Source organism: Sciurus vulgaris, assembly GCF_902686455.1.
Source record: "Sciurus vulgaris genome assembly, chromosome: 9".
NCBI classification, from domain to species: domain Eukaryota; kingdom Metazoa; phylum Chordata; class Mammalia; order Rodentia; family Sciuridae; genus Sciurus; species Sciurus vulgaris.
Genome location: NC_136469.1, coordinates 20,186,882 through 20,214,234, shown reverse-complemented (window position 1 = coordinate 20,214,234; position 27,353 = coordinate 20,186,882). Strand labels below are relative to the sequence as shown.

General features: G+C 41.9%; 1 protein-coding gene across 1 annotated transcript in view; it reads left to right on the top strand.

Moving 5' to 3' along the window:
- Positions 1 to 27,353, top strand: part of RNF150 (ring finger protein 150) — a 219,559-nt gene that overhangs the window by 149,494 nt on the left and 42,712 nt on the right. The window contains exons 3-6 of the mRNA XM_079154837.1: positions 790 to 861; positions 2,267 to 2,349; positions 20,621 to 20,717; positions 26,562 to 26,772. Of these exons, the coding sequence (XP_079010963.1) occupies positions 790 to 861; positions 2,267 to 2,349; positions 20,621 to 20,717; positions 26,562 to 26,772 (463 nt within the window). The remainder of the gene's footprint in view (positions 1 to 789; positions 862 to 2,266; positions 2,350 to 20,620; positions 20,718 to 26,561; positions 26,773 to 27,353) is intronic.

The window sequence follows — 27,353 nt, the reverse complement described above, 5'->3', positions numbered from 1 at the left end:
AGGATGGAGGAAAAGCATGCAAAACAGCACACTAACTAGCCATTTTCTTCCTGGACAGATTAAAATTGAATTCTCCCCTCCCCCACTCTTCCTTATTGCCCTCTCGTTATATTATAGCAGGGCTCATTTTTCTCTATCGAAAAAGGGGGCATAATACATTCTTTCTTAACATGGATGGTAGTAGTTTGCCCAGCTCTTTGCTCTGTAATTATTTGCTAACATGAACATTGTTTTTTACATATTTTTAATATGTACATTCACACCCATACATAAGGGAGATGAAATTGACATATGAAAATTTGATGGAATAGGATCGAACAGATCAAATTTAAACCTAGCTTAGGTTTGCATGAGCAAATCAAAAGGAGTAGCAGACAATAAACCCTGATAGTAAAAAATAGGAGCTGAAGTTTATTCCAAACCTTCTTGGTTGTCTCTGTGTCACAGACTGAGCAGTTTAGGGTGACCAATTAGTGAAGACCTTTTGTCTTGTTTTGCTAGTCGTCTATGCAGATGCAACCTGCACTGAAGTCACTGTAGAGCAGGATCTTCCTATGTCCATTACCATGTGCCCAGCACAAGGCATAACCAGACCTCTCTTCCACAGACCTGGATCTTCACAGCCTCTCTGCACAGGTGCCACCGTGCTATCTCTTCCAGCCGTCATTGTTAATCATGCCACGTGTGCATGATTTCAGAGATAGCTGCCCTGGTTTATTAAATACCATCAGAAATGAAGTGAAGAATTACACATCTTTGTTACTAACAAGTGGTTTTTGGTGTTTTCAGCGCCGACTGGGAGATGCAGCAAAGAAAGCCATCAGCAAGCTCCAGGTCAGGACCATCAAGAAGGGTGACAAGGTAACAGCCTCTTTTCTTTTTGGTGAGAAACTATTCATAGAAGTTGCTCCCCTTTGGTTTTCTGACAGCCAGGGTAGAAGAGATGGGAAAGGGAAATACATGCTTAAAGTTCCTGCAAGCATCTAATACTTGTGCTTTTTTGCTAAATACTATTTAAAGCAATTTACAAAATGCATCCAAGAGGACAAAAAAAAAACATTGGCTATAGAATATAAGAAATGGAAAAGTAAGTGTGCAAGAAAATAGATAAAGCCAGGGTGACACTACTGCACAAATGCATTATCTGAAACAGGTAACAGAAATGGATCCCAAATTTAGGTTGGGGCTTTCCAGTAATCAGTACAAAGAAAGAAACAAAATTCAATATTCAAATGACATTTGATTCCAGTGTCCCACAAGATAGAAACAAAACAGTTATCCCAGTATTAGGAAATGAAAAAGTTCCTCCAGTAATCCTTTCAGGGAAGATAGGGTCGTGTGGAGAGCCCTGTCCTACACTCCTGTCTACAGTCTAAACACAGGAAATATATCAGTCACTATGAAATTTAGTATTCAGGACACCCCAAAGTCATTTGCAACAGCCTCCCCCACCGTAGAATCATGGAGTAAAGCCAAAAGCAATCATACATCTTAAGAAAGGACAGAAAAGACTCCTGTACACGCCTACGGGCCTTTAAAGGTCTCTTTTATCTCCCAGGAGACGTTTAGTGCAATGGATTACAACACAGTTCGTGAGGCTGGGGCTCTTTGGTGCATTGTAAGGAATTCACAATTCCACATGTGTACCAGCTATTAACTCTAGTCTGAATAATTGAATTTTCTCAACTATATGCTATTACTTTTCAACTCGGAAAATACTGTTGGGATCATTAGGATAAAATTCTTTCACAAGTGTTACTAAATTTGAAATCCATTTTGATCATTACTTTTCCCCTTTAATCAAAGAATAATAAAAGCACAAGGACAATGACATAGTAATAAATCACAAGGTATTAAAAGAAATTTATATACTTGAAAAAATTAATGCCACTCGTCTGTGTTTCTGTTTATTTTATAGATTAGGTTACAGAGGAACAGGTGTATTAAATGTCATTCAGATAGCTCTCCATAAATACTATTTCTTTCCTCAAGATTCTGATGTCCCCTCGGTTGTAATCGGTAGCATTCGTAGTAGTACATAAGGACATGGTTTCCTCACAAAAGCACTTGCAGTGGAATTTAGAAATACAAAGTGGAGCTTGGAAAGAATGCCAACTAAGCCAATAGGCAGTGAATTATTGATGAAGAAACTGGCAAAAGGCTTTTGAAAGCCTCGCTCCAGGCAAGCTCTCCTTTGGTGTTTTGGGATATTTACTCAAGAACTGAAGCTAGGAAGGTAGACTCATCTGTGCTGCTTCTGTTTCAGGAAACAGAGCCGGATTTTGACAACTGTGCAGTTTGTATCGAAGGATACAAGCCCAACGACGTGGTCAGGATCCTGCCCTGCCGGTGAGTGACTGGGCTGCCTGCCCTTGGATGGCTGGTGTGTGGAGAGTCCCTGCCAGCCTCCCTGGCTCGGACCCGCTGGCCTCGCCAGGCAATGTCAGCGGGCCTCCGTGCTGCCAGGTGGACGTGTCAAGCATGTCTTCTTTTCTGGTAACCTTAGTTCTTGAAAAGGCTTTGGCTCGCCAGGCATGGTGGCACACGCCGGTCATCCCAGCAGCTTGGGAGGCTGAAGCAGGAAGATCGTGAGTCAAAGCCAGCCTCAGAAACTTAGTGAGGCCCTGAGCAACTCAGAGAGACCCTGTCTCTAAATAAAATATTTTAAAAAAATGACTGGGTATGTGACTTAGTGGGTAAGCACCCCCTGGGTTCAATCCCCATTAGCAAAAAAAAAAAAAAAAAAAAAAAAAAGGCTTTGACTCATGGAATTAGATGTATTTTTCTGATCCCCTTTGCATCAAAGGAAGGATAGTGCTATGATCTGGACCCTCTGGATACAGAATCTGCTGACGTGGATCCAGGTATGAGTTTTCCAGAAAAAGAAGCTCTGCGTTGCTCAGAATCAGCTCTGCTATTTTAGTTAACATAATTAACTCTTGAAGTTATTTTGTGGAAGATCATAAAAGCTCAGCACTCAGAATATAGTCAGGAGTAAGTGGGAAGCCAAAGGCAGATTCCGTTTCCCTTAATTTTTTTACTAACAGAAAGTGAACATGACAATCATATTCTCCCCAAATTTTGGGATTTAGAGGAAGAAGCGGGCAGGTAGAGATGGGAAAACTCCCCAGACAATCCTCACGTAACCCTCTTCTCTCTGCCTAATTGAAATTCACTGTGAAGGTGTCGGGATTCTTTTTAGATTGTTAAAAATCCAATAAATTTAAATACTTTAATTAAATCAAGAATCTTAAAGTTTCAGAAAAGCCATCCTCCTTAATTGAAAATCCTCTTTAGTGTTTTTGCATCCATGCAAGTGTCCTAAAAATAAAAATGAACTTCTGCTTTGATAAGAAGTTCTTCACCTAAAAATGACTTTAATTCTTAGTGAGTTAAAAAGTAAATAACACACCACCAAGATATTTAACAATCCACTGGTTCTTGAAACAATGCATATTTTAAGGACTATTTATTAGAAATACAAATAAAATAAAATGTGCCTTTAGAGGATTGGTCAAATAATCTCGAAATAACAAAAGGACTGGATCCGCAAACCGATGCAGAAACTCCCAAGGAGAATGGATCTTTCTTAAAATGTTCTCAGGCGAACCGATCCTTAGGAAAATGGAGTTTAAGAAAATCCATCCAGAGTCCCTGGATGGCCATCTGCCTCTGGGACAAAATCTTAAAAAGGGACACGTGGAGGCTCGGTAGCTGCTGTGTCTGAGGACACTCCATGTAATTCTTTCTACACGTTACACCTCATGTCACTGGATGACTTCCAGGAACACTGGCAAAGAATGGCAGTAAACTACGGAAGACCTCTCAGGGTGGCTGACGGCTCTCATCTCTGCAGCATTTGATTTGCAAAGCCTCAGGGTTTAAGTAAGTCCAGTGCTTGCTTGCCTCGACCTTCCTTCTAAGAGACTGCTGAGAGTCCTAGGAGGGTAATAGCCAAAGCCAGTTAAAGTTAAATAGCTGCTTTTTCCTGAGACTCCCAAGAACTTTACAAATTAATTAAGAAAATCTGTGTTAAAAATTGTATTTATATATACATTGCATAGCTTTAGCTCTGCAGTCATACAGTGTAAAGTAATGTGTTCGTTTAAAGCTGTCATGCATGAATTTCATGTTACTCCATGCCATTGCTGGAGGCTCCATAATAGCCAAGACGGAGTTGTACCACAATTTAATTTACCATACCCTGTTTGGAAACATTAGACCAGTTTCAGTTTCTAATTATGACAAATTACTTTGCTTTAATGGTATTTAGATTTTTTTGTATTATTCCAGACCTCCTTTTAGAGTGTAATTATTTTGGAAATATTCATCAAGAAAAAGTAGCATTTAATATTTACCACAAAGAAAAAGAACTTCAGGAACTTTCATTTTCTTCCACTGGTGCTCACCCTAGGCCGGTTCAGTTTAGCTTTAGGCTCTCCTTTCTAGATGGTTCTTTGATTCTCGGCTGAGTCCTTAATTCTGTTTGCTTCAAGTTCCTTAGCATCCATCTCTTTTACTTATTTCCTTATTGTGCATCCTGCCTTAAATAACAAAGTACACCAAACATTACTGAACACAGGTTATAGTTAATTACTGTTGGAGCTTCACTAACCACACATATGTATTCTTTGAATAGCTCATATATTTTTTTTCCATGCCGATTTTCAAATCAAAATATTTTTATGCCTGTTGCTGGTTTCTGCCAGACGGTTTGCACTAATGGATGTTATCAAACAAATGTGGAGACATTTGCTTTTTGCTAGATAATTTCCTCTGGGGTATTATTAAACCTTTGCTCCCGTGAACATTGTAGACTCCCTTTCCTCCTATTACCCAGCTGACTCATCCACAGCATTCCTTGGAGTTAAAACTATTTCAAAAAATGTCCCAGTGTATCTAGTCCCCTCTCTCATACTTTGTAGCCTCAACCCCTAACATTAGGATGGTTTTCCAAATCACCCAGGTATATGCTTATACCACAGCATTTTCCAACTCATTCTCTTATCTCTTTTGGATCCCCCTGCACAAATGATAAATCAGTCAATGCCTTCCTCCTGCAACCTTGGTGATTATTGAAGTTACGCCATGCACATGCGCACCGTGCCTCCCTCCCCTGGTTCTTCCATCTTCCAGTTCTCTAGCATGTGAACAGGAGGCTTGGTGTGAGCTGGACATGCCTGCACTATGTAAGGAACAGACCCTCAGCGGCACACAGAGCACATTGCATCGCACGGATCAAACTTTCATGGTTTGGATTCGATCCTAACACAACACTAAGGCATTTTCCAAGAAACTTTAGTTTGCTCCATCATGCATATGCCAACACATACATTTTGCTAGATTTTAAGAGTAGACTTTTTTTGTGATGGGTTAATATCTGTGGTTATGTTTTTAGCAACCAAAGATATTTTTTTGAAGCTTTGCATCTTCTCTTGTCTGGAGAACAAGTTGGGCTCTCTGATCCTTCCATGACCTTTTTATCTTATGGTATCCCTACTGTTCTTCAATAATTATTCATTTCTGTTTACTCAATTTCAAACACACAGTGTCTCAAAAAGAATGTGAATTACTTGGGCAGACCAAAAGTTCATGTTTGCATTAAAAAAAAAAAAAAACAATATTTCCATCTCTTCGGGACACGTCTGCAAAATTTTTTCCAATCTCTAATTTGTCACTATAACATTTGTGCAAATATAGTTTCTACTACATTCTTTTCCTTTGATCTGGCATAGTCTCCTCCACAATTGAAGAAATATTTCAAAACTGCCTAGTAATAAGCAGATCTGTGTGATAATTTTTAGTAACTAAATGCTTTCTTTGGAATGACAAATATTTTATAGCAACTGTGTGTCAGGAGTAGTGGGAAGTACCAGAAATGGAAAGATAAATGATGTGGTTCATTCCCTAAAGAAAATAGTCTAATGGGAAATAATTTCAATAAGTAAGTAATCAGGATACAGAGTGATGTGTGCAACTATAATAACAAAGTTTGTAAGAAAATTTAGTGGAGATAACACCAGGCACAAGAAAGTTAGGAAAAGACCCCATGGTATAAGTAATATCTTCATATACTCCAGCAATGATTTCCTTTGTCCTTTACATCCTCATTACAGAAAATTTGCAAAATGGATAAAATATTTGAATATCTGCCTAACTCCCTCATGTTGGTAACTACTGCTAACATTTTTGTATATCTCCTTCCTTTTTTTTTTTTTTTTTTTTTTTTTTTGTGGTGCTGGGGATCGAACTCAGGGACTTGTGCTTGCAGTGCAAGCACTCTACCAACTGAGCTATCTCCCCAGCCCCTCCTTTTATTTCTTATGCCTATTTGTGCAAGGTGGAGATATCATTGTCAACATCATTTAATATCCTGTTCTTTTTCCTTATCATTGTGAGAATTCACTAGAAATAGTCCTAGATTATCTGGGCCCTGTTTTGACCTTCCTTTCACCTCTAAGGCTGGAGCCAGAACCTGATCAAGCTCTTACTTGCTTAGACCAACCAAACACCCTGGAATGTCGATGCTACTGCGGAAACTTTCTTGAAAAGTCTTTTCATGGCCCAGCCAGACTTTTCCACTGAGGGAAAACAGGAACATGTCCCGGCCTCCTTGAGCTTACTTAATAATCCACTGATGAGCTATTCACAGTTCACCATTCCACCTCACCGGGGAAGACAGAAAACAGGAGTTTCTCGTTGATGCTATCATTTGCTGATGTGTCCGGGAGAGGCAGTGTGTCTTGCTGGCTTGTTATCAACAGAGTTGAATGACAAGTAAAATCCTCTAGAACTGAAGTCACTGTCTTGCGCAGATGGTCCCCAGTCCTCACCTGGTTCACAACTGATGTCCTATAGCTACTTCTTTGTTAAATAGTGCTTCCTGGCTGGTACTCCAAGTTGCAGCATTGCGAATGCACGGAATTTAAAGAGGTCTTGAGAGCAGGGCACATGGAGGTGATTGAATAAAGTAAGGAACTGATAACACCTACCCTGAAATCCTTCTAGTCGGGAAGTGCGCTCCTGCTGGTTAACATCCAAACACGGAAGCTGATGTCTAACAGTGTGTAAATGACGGCCTTGGCCGTGCCTGCTCTGAAGGCTTAGTCAGCAGCTCTGCAGGCCCCGGGTGTGTTGGGCTCCTTGCTCTTCACAATGGGATCAGAGGTGCGTCTGAGCAAGATCATCTGTTAGAACACATAATTCTGGAGTGGATTTCTGGGCTTGGAAAATAAACATACCAAATTTTACCTTTTTGACCATTTCAAGTCTATAATTCAAAGACATGAAGTATTGTTTCACATTGTTGTGACCCATCTCCACATCCAACTCCAGAACGCTGTCATCTTCCGAAATGGAAACAGTGAACCCACTAAACAATAACTCTTCATTTCCCCAGTCTGAATTTTGTGTGCACATGCATGTGTTTTGTTTTTAATTTCAGTCTGAATTTTACTCACCAGAAAATGGAACTGATATTTGGATTTAGGACCCAACTGAAGTGGGCTGACTAAAAATGAAATGAGTTTTTATGTACCCCAAATCTGACAAAGAATAATAATCTATTATTATTATTATTATTATTATTCTATTACTGCAATACCAAGAGTTTGAGGCTACGATCACTTTTCTCATTATCGCTTGTACTATTGCATTATATCATTACTAACATCATTACCACCATCACATCTGTCTTGGCCTTCTGCAGTCACCTGTCACTGATCTCCCTGCTTGTGTGGAGATCTATTTTTAATTGTCAAATTAAAATCTAGATTAGCTAGACCTCAGGTATTTTTTTCAGCAAGTGTATCAAAAATGAGACTAGAAAAAAATTTATTTGGGAAGATTAATTGAAATGTAATTCAGTCCTTCTGTTTTTCTAAAATGTACTTCTATAAATTCATGAAAACCTAACAACTAGCCCTGTCGTATTAGCTCCCCAGAGGAAAATTAAGCTGCTCTATGCCATCTCTGTGGAAACAGCCTCAGGGCACTTACTGTTGGGTTTCTTGTTAGGATTTTGTGCCTTGACTTCCTCGTAGGGACCTACCGGAGTAGTTCTCCCAACCATAGGGAATGTTCTGATTTTGTAGACACTGAATTGTGACATTATCCAAATTTCTTTTGTGTGTATTGGTAGAAACCTAAGAGCCAGATTTATAACTCACCACAACCAAAAGGTGTTTATCATCTCATCTCTGACTCCATTTGGGTCTCCATTTTTATTTTTCTTTCTTCTTTGACAGTTACAGTATCTTGTTGGATATTTGCACCTTCTAGGTTACCAAGAGACTTTTCTAGAATAAATGTGTTCCATATCTTTGAAAACTGAATCAATATCATTTTCAATTCACATGTAATACCAATTATGTTATGCAGTTCTTCATCATCGTAACAAATACTTGAGATAATCGACTATAAAGGGGAAAGTCTTATTTTGGCTCACAGTTCCGGAGGTGTCAGTCCCTGGTCTGTTGGTCCCATGCTTTGGGTCCCATGGTGAGGCCGCACATAGTGTTGCAAAACCACTCGCCTCTTGGCCAGGTTGCAAGGAAGGGCCTGGGGTGCCATTTACCCATTCAGGACCACACCCCTAAAGACCTAAGACCTCCTGTTAGGGCCCATCGACTTAAAGTTTCCCCCACCTCCCACTGGTGCCAAGATGGGGACTGGCCTTTAACCCACCGGCCACCTTAGGAGAACATATAAATCACCAAACTGCAACATCCCTGTACCATAATTGATCTGCTTATTTTTGAGCATTTAACATATTCCCCGTACACACCTCTTTATTGCTATTATCAGTAAGGCTGTGCTAAATAGCTTTGTGCATAAATCTTAGTTCACAATTTCACATTATTTCCGTCTAAGTTATGATTCGGATGGGCTAATTATATTTCACAAAGTTGTACTGAGTACGTTTCCAGTCAGAGATAAGGACTCTCTAAGCAAGGTTAACAGGGGGAACCTGGAGTGTTGGCATGTACGTCAGGAATGAGGGGAAGCAGCCCAGGTTGTGCGGGACTTGAATGGAAAGACATGAGCATGTTTTATTTAATTTATTCATTTACTTATTTTTTGTGGTGCTGGGAAGGTGCAGGGCCTCCTACCTGCTAGGAAAGCATCTACCACTGAGCTTACCCTCCCATCCTAAAGTGACCATGTTTTAAATGCAAAGATGTAAAGATGGCATGCCTGGCAAAGGGCCCGGATGGTGGCCAAGTGCTGGGGATCCTTGTGGGGGATTTGGCTTGTGATTCACAGCCAGCATCCTGGCTCTCAAATGGAGTGTGGCTTCAGGGGATGTGACTGCAGTCAGAAGACCAGTTAGGAGACTACGTCATGCCTTTGCACTGCTATGTAGTGACATAGATCTATTCCAGAGACCCAGGAATAAACCACCAAAGAATGGATGTCCATTTCTTAGGTTGGTGACTGATGGCTTCACTTCTTTGCTTTTAAAACATGGTCACATTAGGCTGGGAGATTAGCTCAGTGGTAGATGCTTACCTGGCAGGCAGGAGGCCCTGCACCATCTGCAGCACCACAAAAATAAGTAAGTAAATAAATAAAATAAAACATGGTCATGTCTTTTCATTCAGATTTTAAATTTAAAAAAAGTCCAGTAGCTTCCACACTATCACTCAAAAACTACAGAGCAAGGAGCAGCTTTCAAACACTAAAACAGATTTTTTTTAATCACACACAAACCAAACAAATTATACAAGCAAAAACAAAACACTTGACCAGCTTTGGCTCATCTTCAGAAATCTTCCTTCAGACCTTCTTTCCACCCCTCCAGACTCCCACTGCCGGGTCACGTAGGAGGGCTTCATTTTGGACAGACAGTGGTTGAATTCTCTGTGTAAACACTAGGTTACCCTTCCTTTTCTCTTCTCTCCTTTTTAGGAAGGTAGCTAAACTTCTGTATCAGTTCTCTTTCTTTTCTTTCTCAAACATAAGACTACACTTTTACAAACATCAGAACATGACTAACAACATCAATAGTGTTAAAAGAGATGACATGGAAACCAGGCCAAAAAATCAAAAATGGAATAAATGGCTAAAGTACGATACAAAATCATAGTGAAACAACAAATGAAGCTTGTTTGCCCGGCACTGTGGTGCATGCCTACTGTAATCCCAGCAATTTGGGAAGCTAAGGCAGGAGGGTCTCAAGTTCAAAGCCAGTCTCTGCAACTTAGAGATGCCGCAAGGAACTCAGCGAGACACTGCCTCTAGATAACATTTTTTTAAAGGGCTGGGGACATGACTCAGTGGTTAAGTGCTTCTGGGTTCAATCCGTGGTACAAAAAATAAAGATGCTTGTGTGTGTTAATAGATATCCTAACTTCTGAAGAAATTCCTAATGACATTGCAACGACTGAGTCAAATACAACCTAAAAGGGATAGGTCCAGAGACTTGGAAAAGGAATTTTTTAAAGGCTGCTGAAATACCACTGTCTAAATTTGGTGTTTGAGTTTCAGTGGCTTCTTCAGAGGTCTGTTACGCACATCCCATGTGTGTGTAGTTGACAAGATGCTCATAAATCATCTGTGCTTATCTAACCAGTCCGATTGTCAGCTGCTCTTCTTTCTCAGTTGATGCGACTGATATGTATTTTTAACACAGGTCTATTTATTAATTGACCACTCCAATACTGTATTCCATTAGCTCCTATCCCCAAGGACAGGTGCTATATGCCCCCCTCCAGAGAGCAGTTTGAAAGACATCTAGTGTAACATACTGGGTAAACAGTAAAAGGAACCCTCAATAAAGCTTTCTGAACACATAAGAATACTAGGACTCAAAGATTAGTTGCCTGCCCAAAGCCCCCCCCTTCTTAGAATCAAGTAGTAAGATTTACTGAGCTAATGTAGGTGAGAGCATGGAACCCACTCCAAACATGCCTTAAGGGAGTTTGCTTCCAACCAAACCCACCTGGGCAGTTCATAACCTCCCCTGCTTGTCTCAAAAGTCTTGTGGTTTTCATATCATGGATCCTTAATGGCAACCAAAGGCAAAATCCAAGTTAGACTAATATTCATTTATGAACTTCCCTTTTGAGAGGAGAGAGGGTCTCATGGATACACCCTGCCCAATACAACACAATCATAGTAAACAACATAACATGATAGAGTATAGAACATGATGTAAAGGTGAACACCATGTTCATATTTGGAAAGTCAGAGAATCCCAATCAAGTTTTACTGAAACCCTACAAAAATAGACACTCGCCCCTTAAGAGACTTAAACCTAGAGATCAGTCTGATTTTCAGATGAGTAAAGGCAGTTGGATGTCTATGTGGACTCAAAATGCCAAGGTCTTTGTAAGTAACAGCATTTTATAAAATGCTGTAATGTGATCGGGATTCAGATTACAAGCCCTCTAACTGGTGAAGAAGAAAACAAAGGAGCACTTTCTAGCCAGGCAGAAGTGGCCTGTCCTCATTTTACCCTGCATGCCTGTTACATATGCTCAATTAGGGACAAATTTCTTCCGAATTCCTTTTTTTGAAAAGAATGATGATCATTGGCTGCATTCATCAGCTTCACCTGCTCTTTTGTTCCCATGTTATGCAAATTAGATTTGGGGGCATTCTATTTAAAGCTGTCTGTTTACATAGGCAATATTTTTAAAAATAGTCTTTAAGTTTCCTTTCCTAATTGCGGAAAATTTTGAAAACAGAGAGAAGCATAACCAAAATAATAATCTCTCCTCAAAAAGATAATTATTGGAAAATTTAATTTTTATAAAGCATATATATTAACACCATATATGTATATTTTTAAGCTTCGTAGAGTCATTAGTATCATTTTTATTCTACTGTCTCAGTTACATTAAAAAGTAAGCATTTTCCCACAACTATAACTTATTTTAAGATAATTTCATCATTGTGTAATAATAATGATGGGAACATGCTGAACTTTACTCCTGCTTTTCAGAAGTTAACTAGCTTCCAGGTTTTCATCAATATGACCTTAGTTGTTTATTTATTTTTTTTTTTCTGAATTTGACCCTAAGATGAACCCCTAAAAGTGAATCTACTGGGTCAAAAGTGACTTCGAAGGATCTGGAGAAGTTTTATCCAATTGCTGTTAAGAAAGTGGTAGTGATTGACACCTCACTAGCAGTATGAGAAGTGCTAACATTAGTGCTCCCCCAAGGCCAGGAAATTGCACGTTTTTAAAGCATTTTGTCATCTGATAGCCAAATGTTAACATAGTTTTAATTCCTATATCTCCATTTTTTTTCTGAATTATTACCGCTCACACAAGTTCTTTATATAACATTGTATCTGATGGAAATTATCATTGATTAGAAGAGGTTTCCTAATTTTAAATGTGTCAAAATTGGGGGAATATGCAGTAGCCTAGAATTTATTAAATGTGATTTATATTATTTTTAACATTTTAGTTTTACATTTTGGGTAAATAGTGTGTTGGGGGGGGGTTTGGTTAAATTGTTTTGAGATTTTGTTTGTTCGTTTGTTTTGAAGCAGGGTCTCATTAAGTTGCCCAGACTGGCCTTGAACTTGTAATCCTCTTGCCTCAGCTTACTGAGTCACTGGAATTAAAGCTTGAACCACCATGCCCAGCATTTTTATGATGCATTTTGATTTAAGAAGTTAGGTTATAAAAGTGATGAATTTTTATATTTGTGTTTTTAGCTCTCCTTATTTTACTAATTCCCTATCAAAAAATAAACTATTCAGTTTGACTGTATTTCTTTAAATACCTGAAAATTTATGCTGATATATCCTCACTCAATGGTGGTTGTTTATAAAAATCTTTTTTTTTTTTTAACTTATTCTTTTGAGAACATAGTTTTATATTCTTGCCCAAATAAAAAGCCGTCCAGTGGTGGAAGTTTAAAATGGCATGACCACTTTGGAAATTTATTTGACAGTTTCTGGTCAAGTTAAATACACACTATTCTATGACATGACAGTTCCATTCTTGGATACATACCCATAAGAAAAAAATAAATGAACATGTTCACAGAAAGACTTGAATGGAAGTTGACTATATCACATTTATTCACAGTAACCAGAAAATGAAAATATCCCAGTAATTACAGAAAAAAATCTGTCAACAAATTGGATCACATCCATTTGCTGGAATACTCCAAAGGGAACAAAATATGCACGTGCATCAAGGTTCAGGTGAATGTGAAAAAACACATTACTTTGAGCAAAAGAATCTAGGAATGAAAAGATGGAGCTTTATGATTCCATTTATATGAGATTCAATAGCAAGCAAAAGTAGCCTGTGCTGACAGAGGCCAGAGGGTACCCAGGTGGCAGGAGAGGGTACAGACTGGCCAGGAGCAAGATGGGTCTCTGGGATAATGGAGTGGTGCCCCTCTTTATCTGGTGGTATGAAATATTCTCCCACCTCGGAAGTCCCCAAGCTTGCCTACAATTTATGCATTCTGTGCATATTATACCTTCATTTAAAGTAATGGGGGGAAAGTACCAGCGAAGCCATAGAACTTAAAAGAAAATAATGGCTGACTTTATACTTTAGTCAAAGTTACATAATACTGAAGTTCAAAGTTTGCTGATGGTGTTTTCTATCCATTTTTCTTTCATTACTTCAGATTTTTATGAGCACTACTTAACGTAAACTGCCAATCATTAGCTATCACTTAATTAAGGGATGAAAGGAAGAAAACATGAAAGAAGATGGTGATACAGGAAGATCAAGTCTGACGTGTTTGTTTCTGCTGTCTTTCAGCAGAGCAAAGGCCACCTTAGGAAAGAAGTCTTGGACTGCGGTGACCTGGTTAAATATGGCATTCTGACTTCAAATGCCCTGATCCTCAGTCATATCCATCAAGTCGACTCACAGGTTGAATGCCAACCAGCCTCGCTGGCCCAGCCAAGCGATATAATTAGACCAGGGCCAAGTTCTGAGCACAGAGCCTCGCTCTGCAGAACCAGAGGAGTGAAGCCAGGGCCTGCAAGTCCCTCCTAACTCTCATTCCCAAAGTATCAGCGACCTCCACCGTAGTTCAAAAAGAAGCTGAGTTCAGTACCAAGAGGTTCTGATCTGGTTCATTTTAGTTTTGTCAGTTTTTCTTTTCATGCTACTTAAGCCCCAAACAATGGACAACTTGGTGAAATAAATGGTTGCTTATTATAGCACTTTAACTGTGAAAAGCACTCTACAGTTTACAAAGCACATTTTACATATAATGTCTGATCTGTATCTCAAAAGCCTGTGATGTAGGTAGGGCAAGTACCATCATAGCCCCTGGGTTTTACCAAGAGAAACCCTTACCTCAGGAGGGGGCAGGGGTCTCAGGGCCCAAAACCAAGCCAGGTTTCTTTCACAGTGGGACAGTGCATGTGACACTCTTTTCCTCCCTCATCTTTGCTCTGTGTGGGAGCTCTGCTAAACACACATCTCTCTGGGGTTGTGGTTTCGGCTAAAAATCTGTCTTGGACACCCCCAACTCACTCTAAGCCAAATGACTAAACACCCCAAGAAAACCAAATCATGTCTAGCCCAAGCTTTAAAGATTTTGTCTGCAAATTCCCCAGATTTTACTTTCCAAACTTATTATCATGGATCTGAAACAGAGCAGCTTTTTTCCGTGGAAGGACACTGTGAGGTGAGCAGGAATTTATTTATTGCATTCTCTATCTCTGCCCCCCACCCTGACACTCCCGTTATGTGAAACTGCCATCAGATTAGCTTGCCAAAACCAAGTAATTATGTTTAGGCCAGAATATGTTTAGTACTGGTTCTGGGTGCCTGCTCTCTTGCCCCCCTTTTCTCTTCTTTCAAAAGATGTTTGCATAACCTGAACAGGAAAGTCAGAGGAATGGGTTTCTCATAGTTGGTTCAACCATTTCCCATCGACCCCAAGCTCAATAACAGGATTATGCCCACAGTAGGGCACTGGGCCAGGGGTGGAGTTGACGGTAGGAGGGAGCAGGGGTCCACTTACCTGGCCTGATCAACACCAAACACCACAGTGGTGACTGCAGCTCTCCTGACAAGGGCCTTGTGTAGTGGAGACATGGAAAGTTGAGATAAGACAGAAGGAAGTGACATGGTGGTGGTAGGCCCAGCCTCACACAGAACAAGGCCCGTGGTCACTCTCCCCGCTCTCAGACCTCCCCACTACTCGGTCCATCCGGATTTTCTCAGAAGGCAGTGGACCCATATTTTCCAATTTTATTTTCTGCTTTATGCTTAAAATAGCCTCCACTTCAGGCAACCTGAGTTTCCCATACCTCATGATATTGCCTCTTTATCTTGACTCCTGAAATTCCTTCTCCCTGGCTTGCTTTCTTCCTATCATCCCACTTCCAAGTTCTTTCCGTCTCTTGTGCTATGTAAAAGGCCATACAACATCCCACAACTTCCTGATTTCCTCACAAAGTAACAGCTCCTTTCCCTGAATTCCAAAGTGGTTTTACTTGTATCTATTAATGACCTGTTCCTTTGTGTGTGTTGCACTTACTTGACTCAAAATAGCTAACATCACTCTAATCCTGTGAACCCTTGCCAAATACTTAATCCATACATCTACCCCATGAGGTATTTTACTAGTCAGGATAGGCAAGGTTTCACTGCAGTAACAAAATCTGCCCTTGGCTTAACACAGCAAAAACTTCCTGTGGTCTGTGTCCATCATGTATCAGTGAGGCGTCTGTTTACCACAGCTAGACTGACGAAGCAGGCACTATCTCAACATTGCTAATTGACAAAGCAATCAGTAAGTGCCACATCCAAAGTGAAATCAGTTATTTTCTTTGTGATTTATTGGACAGAATTACTTACCCCACTATAGATGCCACTAGGAGAACCTGTAATCTCTCTGGATACCTAAAAGAGGGAGAGCTGGCATATTGGAAGAATAGTATTAAGACCCTCAGATGGGTACTGTTATTATCTTCATCCTATAAATGAGGAAACTAAAGCTCAGGAGGTCAGGCACTTGAAACTGGAGCACAAAAGTCCATTGGAAAAGAATAAAAGTGTGAATACTTCCAGCTACCCTCTTACCCATAACTCTTGGGAAGAAGACCCAAGGAGTACAAAATTGGTAAAAGCACTGACCTTATAACCAGGTTGGGACTGGGTTTGAGTCCTATCTCTACAGCTTACCAGCTCTTTAGGAAACTTTCTTTAATGAACTTGAACTACCTCTTCCATAAAATTAGAATAATAGTAATTTTTAGCTCAAAGGTTGGTTGTGAATCAATTCTGTAGGTCACGTGCCTGGTACATGAAAGGGACACAGTAGGTGGTAGACACTGTCAGTAGGGATTTCTAGTTAAGACTCACCCTCATTTCATTGACAATTTTGCATATAAGACACAGAGGCTCCAAAGGAACTTTTCGGCCACCCATTGAAGCACTGGGTATCTGTTTTAAATAGTCGATGTTGCCTGGGAGTATGGGATTCTCAGATACCTGAGTGACTCACATTCTTAGTAAGAATTTCACTAAGGAGAATGAAGCAGCTTGCGTTGGTACCAACACCCACAGAATCCTAATCTTAGCTGCAGGGTGTCAGGGTCAGAGAAACCAATAAAAGTGGATGAGATTGAAAGAACACAATGGCCCCTTCCTTCTCTGGGCAGAGAAGAAATGTCACTTAATAGGGGAGGGAATCATGCAGCTAGGTGAAAGAACAACAGAAAACCAGAACCAGTAGATGTGGAGATTAGTTTAGCTTTGTTTCTCGTATTGCTAAAAATGTAGGATGTAATCCTCTCAGCTTCATCCTGCCGCTGTGGGCATCCTTTTTTTCCCTTTTTTCTTTTTCTTTTTTTCTTTTTTAAATTTTATTTATTTATTTATTTATTTATTTATTTTGGTACTGGGGATTGAACCCAGTGGCACTTTACCACTGCCCCACATCCCCAGTCCTTTTTATTTTTTTGCGACAGGATCCTGCTAAGTTGCGTAGGTCCTCGCTAAGTTGCTGAGGCTGGCCTCCAATTTGTGATCCTTCTGCCTCAGCCTCCCAAGCTGCTGGGATTACAGGTGTGTGTCACTGCACCAGTAATGTGTTGAACTCTACAGTGTTTGCGTCCCTTTGATGAATAGGAAGAAAAGTCTGAGTCTTCCTCTTACGTCACCCTCTGGCGTTATTTCCAATTCGTTAGGATTGTCAAGACATAGACTGGTCCCACTGCTTCTCTATTGGTCCTTTCTGTCCCCATTTGTCTTTTCTCAGGGGGTTCTTGTTAAAATGTGGGAAGGCTCAGGGCTCTGCTGTAAATTGCAAATAAGATGGGTTCCAATTGCACCTTAGCGGTGTTTTCTGAACTGCCAACCTGTTTCACCTCACTCCCCATTCTTTCCCTATCGCTTTTATTTCTTTAGTGACTTTTTCTTTCCATTTAGAAGGGAAAAACTATTTTTGGAACCCCAATTATGAAGATACAGTTTGCCTACTTGGCAGCTGGCACAAGAAATACGGTGGTAGAAATTAATAAATGTTTGTTAATCATACCTTGCCTGCCCTGTACGTCTCTTTGGTACTTCTTCTTTTTTGCTCTTAGTTCTTAGTTTGTTTAAAACTGTAGCTACTTGCTTTCTGTGTTAAAATGCTCATACTAAAGTATAGAAATCATAGTAATCACATAATATCTGAAATTAAGGTGCAATAGAGTACTGTTAATAAGATTAATGATGGCCGGCTAGGAAGGAATACCAAGAATTGTGTTTAAGCTCTGTGGGCACTGTTTTCTGCCCCACTGCCCTCTCTCTCTCCCTCCCTCTGTCTCTCTCTTTTCTCTCTCTCCCTCCCTCCTCCCTCCCTCTGCCTCTCTCTCCCTCCTCCCTCTCCCCCCTTTCTCTCTTTCTCTCTCTCTCACACACACACACTCATTCAGTCGCAAACCCACACCTATAAGATGCAGTTTCACCAATGAGGTACTGCGTCTGGGAGCGCTAAGGTGAATGGCCTGAGACTGAAAAGCCAAATCACAGTGGACCCAGGAGTGTGAAGGTCCAGTGGCCTTCACATTGTCGCTGACAAGGAATGGCTGGAGGACGGTGCCGTCAAGGGAGGGGCCTTGTCTTATTCATCCCTGTACCCAGCTCCTGGCACAGAACAGAACGGAACAGGAGGGTGACAGCTAGCGCTCTATTTTAGGAAGATAAATCTGGCAACAACGAGTGGGATGAAGGGAACAGGAAAGTCCTGGCAGCTCGGAGAGCGTCTTGGACGCTACTGCAGTGATACAGCGAGAAGGACGATGAGGTGGTGACCGAGCAGCCACGCTGAGACAGGAAAAGGAGCGATGAATGGGAAAAGACAGGAAGAGTGCGGGAAGGAGAGCCGCCGCCGAAGAGGCTGGGAGAGGGCGGGTCCTGGGATCAGTGAGCATCCACTCACGTGGCAGATGTGCCCTGAGCATCAGCTGGGTACCAGAAACTATGGGGAGGCCAGGCTGCAAGCAAATGAGGATTTTGCTCTCATGGAATCTTATATGCTAACTGGAGGATGTCTCAATCAGAATTCTCCAGAAAAATGGATCCAGTGGGAGATAGACAGTGGGATATACAGAGATGTTTCAAGAAGCTGACTTGCACGGGGAAAGGGGCTGTCAGGTCTGAAGTCTGCAGGGCAGGCCTGCGGGCTGCAAACTCTCGGGCCAGGAGCAGACGCTAGTCTTGAGGCAGAATTTCTTTTCAGGGAAGACTGGCTTTGCTCCGAAAGCCTTTCAAATGATTGGATAAGGCCCGCCCAGATTACCAAGGACCGCTTTGACAGTTGGCACAGGAAAACTAACCATCACAGAGGAGAGGAAGAAGACAGTGCAGAAATCACCAGGGGCCTTCAAGAATAACCACAGGCCCAAGTGTGTTAAAGCAGCTAATGGTTAGTGCTGCCGCAATCCTGATTCCTGTGCTGGTGCAGAGAACATATGAGATTCCTGCCTCTCAGGAATGGTACAAGGGACCAGGATGTCTGACCTTCCCCCCCGCCCACAGCACCACTCGTTGGTGAGCAAATTTCTATTGGGCCCTTATGTCCTGAGTGAGCTTGGAACCTGAACCTAGGGTGGTCAGCATTGCTTTCTGGGGGTACAAGGAGTGGGTTCATCCCCAGGTGCCAGGCATCCTTCTCCTTGTGGCCCCTCCCTGTCCCTCTGCAGTGACCTGGCTGCCTTCCAGTGCCCAGCGTAGGGCTATGTCACTTCCTCAGGAAAAACCGTCTCCGAACTCAGATAAATCCCGCAGTTCTAAGCCCCACCTCCACACTTCCTGTTCTTCAAAAGTGGTATATTTTCACCAAGCAGTCTATTAAAATACTATTTTATTCACATCTGCCTTTCCTGTTGTTCTAAGGGAAGGACTAAGTCACTGTTGTGCTGACTCATGGTACTGAGCACAGTTCTTGGCAGAGACTACCTGTTAAATGAACAGATGGATAAAGGAATGAAGGAATGGGTTCTATACTTTCCAAGCAGTTGATCTGCAGGGCATTCTGGACAGTGACCTGGAAATACAACAGCACGTCCTGTTATCACTCTGCTTTTCTAATCCCCAATCTGATCTCATCCTGTATACACCTCATCCTGTCTTCAACACTTGACTTCTTCTGGGTTTCAATTTAAAAGGTGGCACTTCCCAGTCATTTCTCTAATCTGGGGGTACTTTTTAAGCATTTGAGCCCAAAATCCCCAAACACAAAGCACGTGAGGTTTTTCAGAACTGTTAGAACAAAAGAAGATGAAAATGAGAGAACAGAATGGAAGGATTCAAGAATAGTGTTGTATTCAACAGAGGGATGCAGGCACAGATGGAATGTCCTAGAAAACAGGCAGGGCTCTCTCTTCTTGCCCCAGGCAGGAAATTCTGACTACTTCTGTTCATGGTCTGGAGTCTTGTGAGTTAGAAGCTCCTGATATCTCTGAGTGGGATCTTGTGAGCCAAGTTGAGAGAAAGTTTTGTTAGGAAACCCTCCTCATGCCCCCTTCAGCTTCATATGAAGGCCTCAAGTGGCACATGAGATTGGTCACTCAGTGGAACACACCAACACACAGCCAGACACAGGCACCCCCAGGGGAGCCACAGAGCCCCTCACGCTGGCTCCTGACCTGACAACTAGCAGCCATGACGACTTAGGAAGTCGTTTGTCTTGTTAAATGCTTCCAGGAGCTCTTCCACTCTTTATGTTTGACACAAATATTAATGAAAGTCAGTCTTTACTTTGCAGTCATCTTCTGACTATGGGGAAAGGAATTGCAGACTTTTTTAAAACTAGCCTCTACCAAATCATCCCAGGAGGTCTGTACAAGTCTCCCCACTCATGCGTTCTTACCATGAAATGTTCTTCCCATGAAGAAAGAGAGAAATCTCTCAGTTTCTGCGTTCTCTATATCATCTGAAACTTGGAAGAGTCAGTTGCAAATAACAGGTCACTTCCCGGGACCCAGGATCCAGGCAGATTTTGACCCATATCACCCAAGGGTACAGTGGGAAACCCAGTGGCCCAGGAGCCAGGTGAAGGAGGTTCAGGTGAGTCTTGGCCCTGCCTCCATTCGGCCGTTGAGTGACCTTGGGCAGGTCGCTGGTCTGTAGTGGAACAGGGAGTCTCTGCCGCCACTGCCGCTCTAAGATGTATGGTTCTCATTGCAGGCATCTTTTCCACAAGTCCTGTGTTGACCCCTGGCTTCTAGACCATCGCACCTGCCCCATGTGCAAGATGAACATTCTTAAAGCCCTAGGGATCCCGGTAAGCACAGCACAGCCTACACCATCGTAATGTCTGTCTTTCTGCATTACCCCCAGAGCAGTGAGAAAGCTTCTTACCTGGATTTTCTATGTCCCCTCAATCACATAGTGATGATATCATCCTACGAGGCCCCAAGAGACTCCATATTTGAAAACATTTCTCCTATCACTTTTTCTCAGTCTAAGGACATCACCCATTCTGCCACGTCCATTGTGTTTATCCATGAGTCAAGATGCCAATGGGACAGCTCACAGGTGTCTTTTCAGAGGGCAGCTGGGACACCAGCAGAGGTATGCTGGGCCACTGCACAATGACCACCTCTGTGGTCATCCCCCTTGCCCAGTCATTAAAGAGATCTGCATGCCACTCTTTCTGGTGTTGCCATGGTCACCTGCCTTTTGGAGGCAACGAGCCCCTTCCACCAGTGAGAAGGGAGGGCAGCAGCTAAGAACCAGACTCAAGGCCTTTGCTAAACCCAGATCTCCACAGAGACCTTGAGCAAACGGGGAAGCAGAGCCAAAGACACTTAAGTTTTACACCATTATCAAGCTGCTTCCCCCAGTCACGTGTTTTCTAAAGCTGAGTCTCTCTCCAGTGCAAGGAGAATCCCGCCAGCTGGCTTGATGCTCCAGGGAAAGACTTTCCCAGGACTGTGTCAAGTGAACCCCATAAGCGGTGGCTGGTGAGACACCAGCTGCTGTGTGTTATCCCCTCTAAGCAGAAGAGGGCAGGAAACGAGCCAGGCTCGGAGATGTGCAAAAACATAAGGCACTGTCTAAAAGAAGCCGCACAAACACACAGAACCGGCCTCCTGTGTCCCAGTCGGTTCCTTGCAACCTGCCTATGTCACTCCTTTCTACGAATGGCAGAGAACAAAGAGAATGTTCACAGTCACAAGATGCCTCTGAGAAAGCTAGGCACCAGGTCACATATCAGAGTCCTCCTTAATGCCAAAGGGCTAATTAGGAACTTCAGAGTGACTGTTGGAGGGGACACTCCTGATGCATTCTGGGTACACACGCTGGCTGAGTTTCTTACCCTGCACCAGCTGCCTCTGAGGCAGCTGCATGCTGGTTTCCACGGTCGATACACCAAACACCAATCCACTCATGTGTCTGGAGCTTTGAGCTGTATTTCAAAGACAACGCATTAAATTTTCAGATCAGAGTTGTAAATACATAGCGCATTCAAGGTGAAAATCAATTCCAGAGAATGTGAAATGTTAGTGAAAACCCAACATTGTTACCAAGAACTGGTGACTTAAAAAATCCAACTCAGTTTTGGCAGTTTTCACGTCTCTGGCTGTGAACGGTTGTTTGAAGGGAGGGGGAACGTGCATATGTGTGTGCTTCCATGTGCCTGCGTGTCTGAAGTCTTCAGAATCCTCACATTTAAGGGACACAGTTGTATCCTTTCATCTGGTTCCTGTTGCTTGGGATATTTTTCAAGATCCTAAGAGTCAGTCCTACCGCTCCTCAGGACAGTGAAACCAAACCATGCTCTGAGTTAAATTCTATACTAAATAATATTTTACTTCAAAGTTCTCCCACGTAGGTGCAATTTCTCCAGAAGGTACTTGTAAAGAAGTTACAAATATCTACTCTTACTGCTGCTAAGGCAGAATTATTGAGTGGCCTTCTGGCTCATTTCCAAATGTAATAACATTTTAATTTTTAGCAGTTGAGCATTCTGGCCATCATTTGATGCCTGACTTTTCTGGATAGGATTTTGCATAGTGTACTTGACTCCCAGAAAAAGAAACATCAGTAGCATCTTTTGGATTTTGCCAAGGAATTTTAAAGGCCAGACAAACAAGAACATGATACACATCCAAGCCCACCCCACAGAATAGAACATCCTCCGTCAAGAAGGCCCGTGGTGTGTGCGACTCTGACGAAGCACCAAGGCATAAAGCCTCCCTGCCTCCTGGGTTCTCTAGAGAATGACAAAGTCAGAATCCAGGAGGAATTTCAGGTGTCATTCCATTCTGTCTTAACATTGGGGCACAGTAAGCCTAAAATACACCAATGGCATGACTTCCGTTCATTCGTGTAGCTTACCATATTTGTTGGATATGTGCACAACCTCAGTTAGAAATTCTTCCTGTGCTAACTGAAGCCTTCTTTATTCAGCTTAAAGATGTCGTCTTACAATTTTCCTGTACTCTTTATACGCCATTTCTTCTTTAAGGAAAATTGGAAAGAACCTGTCACTCTCTGATAATTGACATCTGTTTGCCCATCTCTGTATCCCTAATATACGCTAAGTGCTCAATAAATGTGTAGAATTGTAACCCTCCAGAGTCCTGAGAGCTGCCAGTGTCTGACCCATATTTGTGAATTACATCCTGTTTCCCCTTGAAACGATGTCAACTCACAAACGACTTGGTTGTATTCCTGGTCCCCAAGACTGTTCAAATCCAGGTGGTATCTTATTTTTGTTTGTGTTTTTCATTTTTGTTGGTTTTGCTTGAGTCTTCATTTGGCAGCTTATGTTAAAAGGCAAATAAATATAAGTTGAAAACCAAGAGCTGGGACATTTCATTTTTATCTTCGAATTCTCTGTGTTCAACTACAGAATGAGAACACACTTCAGTGATCATGAACTTCCCATCACGACGGGTGCCTTTTTCCATCATATTTTGCCAAAAGAAATATAAGACTGAATTGAAAGCAGGAGAAAGTTTGTGTGTTTTTTGTTGTTGTTGTTGTTGTTTATTTGGATTGAATTCAGGGGTGATTTACCCCTGAGCCACATCCCCTGCCCTTTTTATTTCTTATTTTGAGACAAGGTCTTGCTAAATTACCCAGGCTGGTCTTAAACTTGTCATTATCCTGCCTCAGCCTCCATAGTCACTGGGACTACAGGTGTGCCAACCACACCTGGCTGGAAGTTCTTTACTCTCGGAAGTGTCATTATCCCTCTGTCTACATTAGAGTACTCAGTCCTCCTTGCAGCTCTGTCAGAGCCAGGACTGTCTTTGCTGGAAAACAGTTCTCAGCTCCCGCAGAACCCGGGTCTTTTATATGCCAGCACAGACCACCCCCCCCACATCTCTACGATCCTGATACGAATAGCATGATAACTACCACTGAGCAGGACATCCTGTATAACCACAAGTTTATTCACAAGTTTCTATCAGCAGTTGAGTATTCGAGGCGTTTCCCATGCTGACCTCAATTTCAGTACCTCAGCAGTGTTCATTTGCAGATCGCACTGGCCATCTCTTAAAAACATTCTGATTAAGACTTTTCTTAGAGGTGACACATTTGGTACTTTTCAGTATATTATGCTGTGTGACGAGCCACGGAAAGTGGATAAAAGCCAGGAACCTCTGGAAGGATGGTCTATTAAATGTTATGTCCAAGCCAGATTCTGCATGGCTACCACCACTGAGTCTCACTCAGCTGATTAGATTTTTCTCTCCCTCTGTCTCCTCTCCTGAGGATATAGCACTGCTCTTCCTGGCCCACAAAATAAAAGCAAAGACATGCATGGCTTGGAAATTAAGAAATAAAAGAAATGAAAACAGTACAATAACCAGAATCAATATTTCCAAAAGCATGTCAGTTGTTATTACATAGGATTGCATTCAGCTCTTTATGGTTGAATGAACAACCAGCACTGTGTCCTTCTTATGAAATCCTTTCCTCTCCAGTACCCCACATACAGTTGCTTTTGCTTAATAAACATCTTTAAATAGCATACCTTACCTTTCACCTAGAACTTGACAGTTCTCAAAGTATTCTCTCGAACCGTCCCTTGATTAATCTTGGGAAGATACTAATGTGCCCAAGTTTTCAGAGCAGACATCTGAGATTCAAATAAAATGTTGAAGTCAACATTTACTGTGCACCTGATCATTGTCAATAGTACTATGTGGAAGCTTGAAATGCAAGATGGGTATTATGTGACTGCTTCTCTTTAGACTGCTTGTGGACTAGCAAGAAGACAGGCACACTAGCAAATGACCATCCATAGTGGAAAAAGTGTCAAGAAAGTACTCCAGGATCAGTCAAGACAACTCCTTGGGAGGGAACGTGCTTCTGAAAGGTGGCTTAAAGTGTGTTTAGGAATTCACCATACATCATGTGAGACTTGGAATAGGAATGGGAGGGCAATTTGGCAGGTGACATCCTGGGTGGAGGGCCAGTATATGCTGAAGCCCTGAGATAGGGGATCTATGGTGCTGCCTCACCAAAGGCTGAAGATGAGATGGAAAAGTAGGTAGGACCAGGCTGTGGAGCAAGCTGAGGATCTTGTGATCCATTCCCTAGGAGAAGAGAAGAATGCCTGTATTTCCTTTGAAAAAAATGCCATGATGAGAGAGGAGACTGAAGGGAACTGAAGAGACTGGAAGGAGATAGATGGGTGGTGGGGTGGCATGTTCTTAAACCCCCTGGCTTGTGTCCAATGTCAAAATGAGTAAATACAGTAAATATGGTGGTTATTCTGTAAGTTGACTTTTGACAAATTAAGTTTTAATGAATTGACTCCACTTCGAATAGAGATAGAGAAAGAAAAAGGAAGAAAGAAGAAAGGAATGAGGTAACTGAGGAGTTTGTGGGGTGATAGAGGCTTCCAGCTGAACACAGGGGTGTCCCTGAGGACACATCCTTACACAGCCATGGAGGGAAAGCTTGGACAAGGGTCCAGCACATTGGATCTCCTGTTCTGTGCTCCCCATGAGTCCACCAGCTGTAGGTTTCCTCTTTTAATGACTTTTGAATATGATGTTGTCATTGTGAAGTTAATTCAGTGTCATCCTCAAATTCTCTTCATTTGATCCTGGCCATCATATTCCACTGGGAGTGGAAAGTCATGTGACCGTCATCCTTGAAGATAAAGTTGAGGTTCAGACCAAAGCTATTATAAGATTGCTTAAGACCATGTCTTTTCACTACCACCTTTAAAAACCAGTCCTCGTAAGTTCTGGCAAAGACACAACAACTGAAAGTAATTTTAAAATCTATTTCCAGAAGAGAGAAATATATTTATATTACTTCAAAAAGCAGAGCTCAGACTAGATTGAGACTTGAAAAGAGTAAGGTTTTGCCCAGTGATAGAGAAGCCCAGCAATGGCGCCCAACCCAACCCGCCTTCCAAGGTAGAGACCTCCTGTTGCTGTTCAGGGGAACAGTGTTTTTAGGGAGGAGAAACACTTTAATGAAGGACTGAATAAGATAGTCTCACCCTAGCTTTTGAATTCTGAGATCTTAATTTAAAGGATTTGACTCATGTATGGTCAATGTGATGTGAAGTATAGGGTATTTTTCTATAGTTGGTTTTTGCTGATGTTTAAAAAAAAAAAAAAAAAAAAAAAAAGCAGCCAGATCCTGTGCTTTTGCATGTATTTGTGGGTACATGTGTATCTTTAATGAACAATTCACAATGAGTCAATTCTGTTCCCCTCACGCTTGAGAATTAGTGTATTTGTAAACAATGCTAGAGTCTTTGGGGATAATTATCAGGGTTCCTGCTCTATCCTATGTGGGGAGTACACATTGTATACAAGGATTTATATCACCATAAAAATATTATGAATTCTCCCTAACTAATTATTTAAATGTAAAGATCTTGCTATTCCTAGAATTAAAACCTTATAAACCAACATGTAAGAGGAAACATTGAAAAGAAAATTTTGGAAGATCTTTTCATGTGCTTGTTAAGATCTTTTCATGTTAGTCAAAATATGGACTGTTTTCCAAAAAATGTGGCTTAAGGAAAAAACATTAAAAATAAAAGTAGTTAATTTTTCTTTGAGTCAAAATATTTAGGGTGTAGACATATCATCTCTAAATTGATGACACGCTCTAAGAATAGATCCTTTCCTTTTCCCCTCAGCCCAACGCTGACTGCATGGACGACTTGCCCACTGACGTCGAAGGCTCTCTGGGAGGTCCACCAACCAACCAGATCACAGGCGCAAGCGACACAACAGTAAACGAAAGTTCAGTCACCTTGGACCCTGCTGTCCGGACTGTGGGAGCCCTGCAGGTGGTCCAGGATGCAGACCCCACGCCCCAGGAAGGAGAAGCCATCTTCACTGCCAATAGTAAGTTCTGCTGTGCTTGAAGGTGCCACTGCCAATCCCAAAGGGGTCATTGCCTCGTGGGATTGGAAGAAGTAACTTGGTCCAAGACGAAAACTATAAATCGAGTGAGTATATCATCACCAGATCAACAGTCAGACCTGTGGACCTTCAGAAGTCCAGATATTACCAGAGCCTGCAGGGCAGATAGCAGACCTGACCCTGTGTGCCCACACTCACATTAGGGGCACACACCATGGCACCCCATGTTGTCCAAGTCCAGAGGCAGGTAGGGGTTAGGTGAGAGAAGCAGCTGCAGGCGTGCCCAGGAAGACTGGATAGGACACAGTCCTGTTTACTTGTGCATGTGTGGTGCACATATGTGCACATTTGAGCCCCCCAGTGCGCCTATGGCTGCATGAATTGGTTTGGACCATGTGTAGAAGGTCACTTTGTGATTGCTGTAGGACTCAGGTGTACATGGTACCTATTTTATTTTATTTTGATTTTGATTTAAGGAACTGGTCTCTCTAAGTTGTCCAGACTGGCCCCAAACACCTGGGCTCAAGAGATCCTTCTCGTCAGCCTCCCAGACAGCCAGTGTG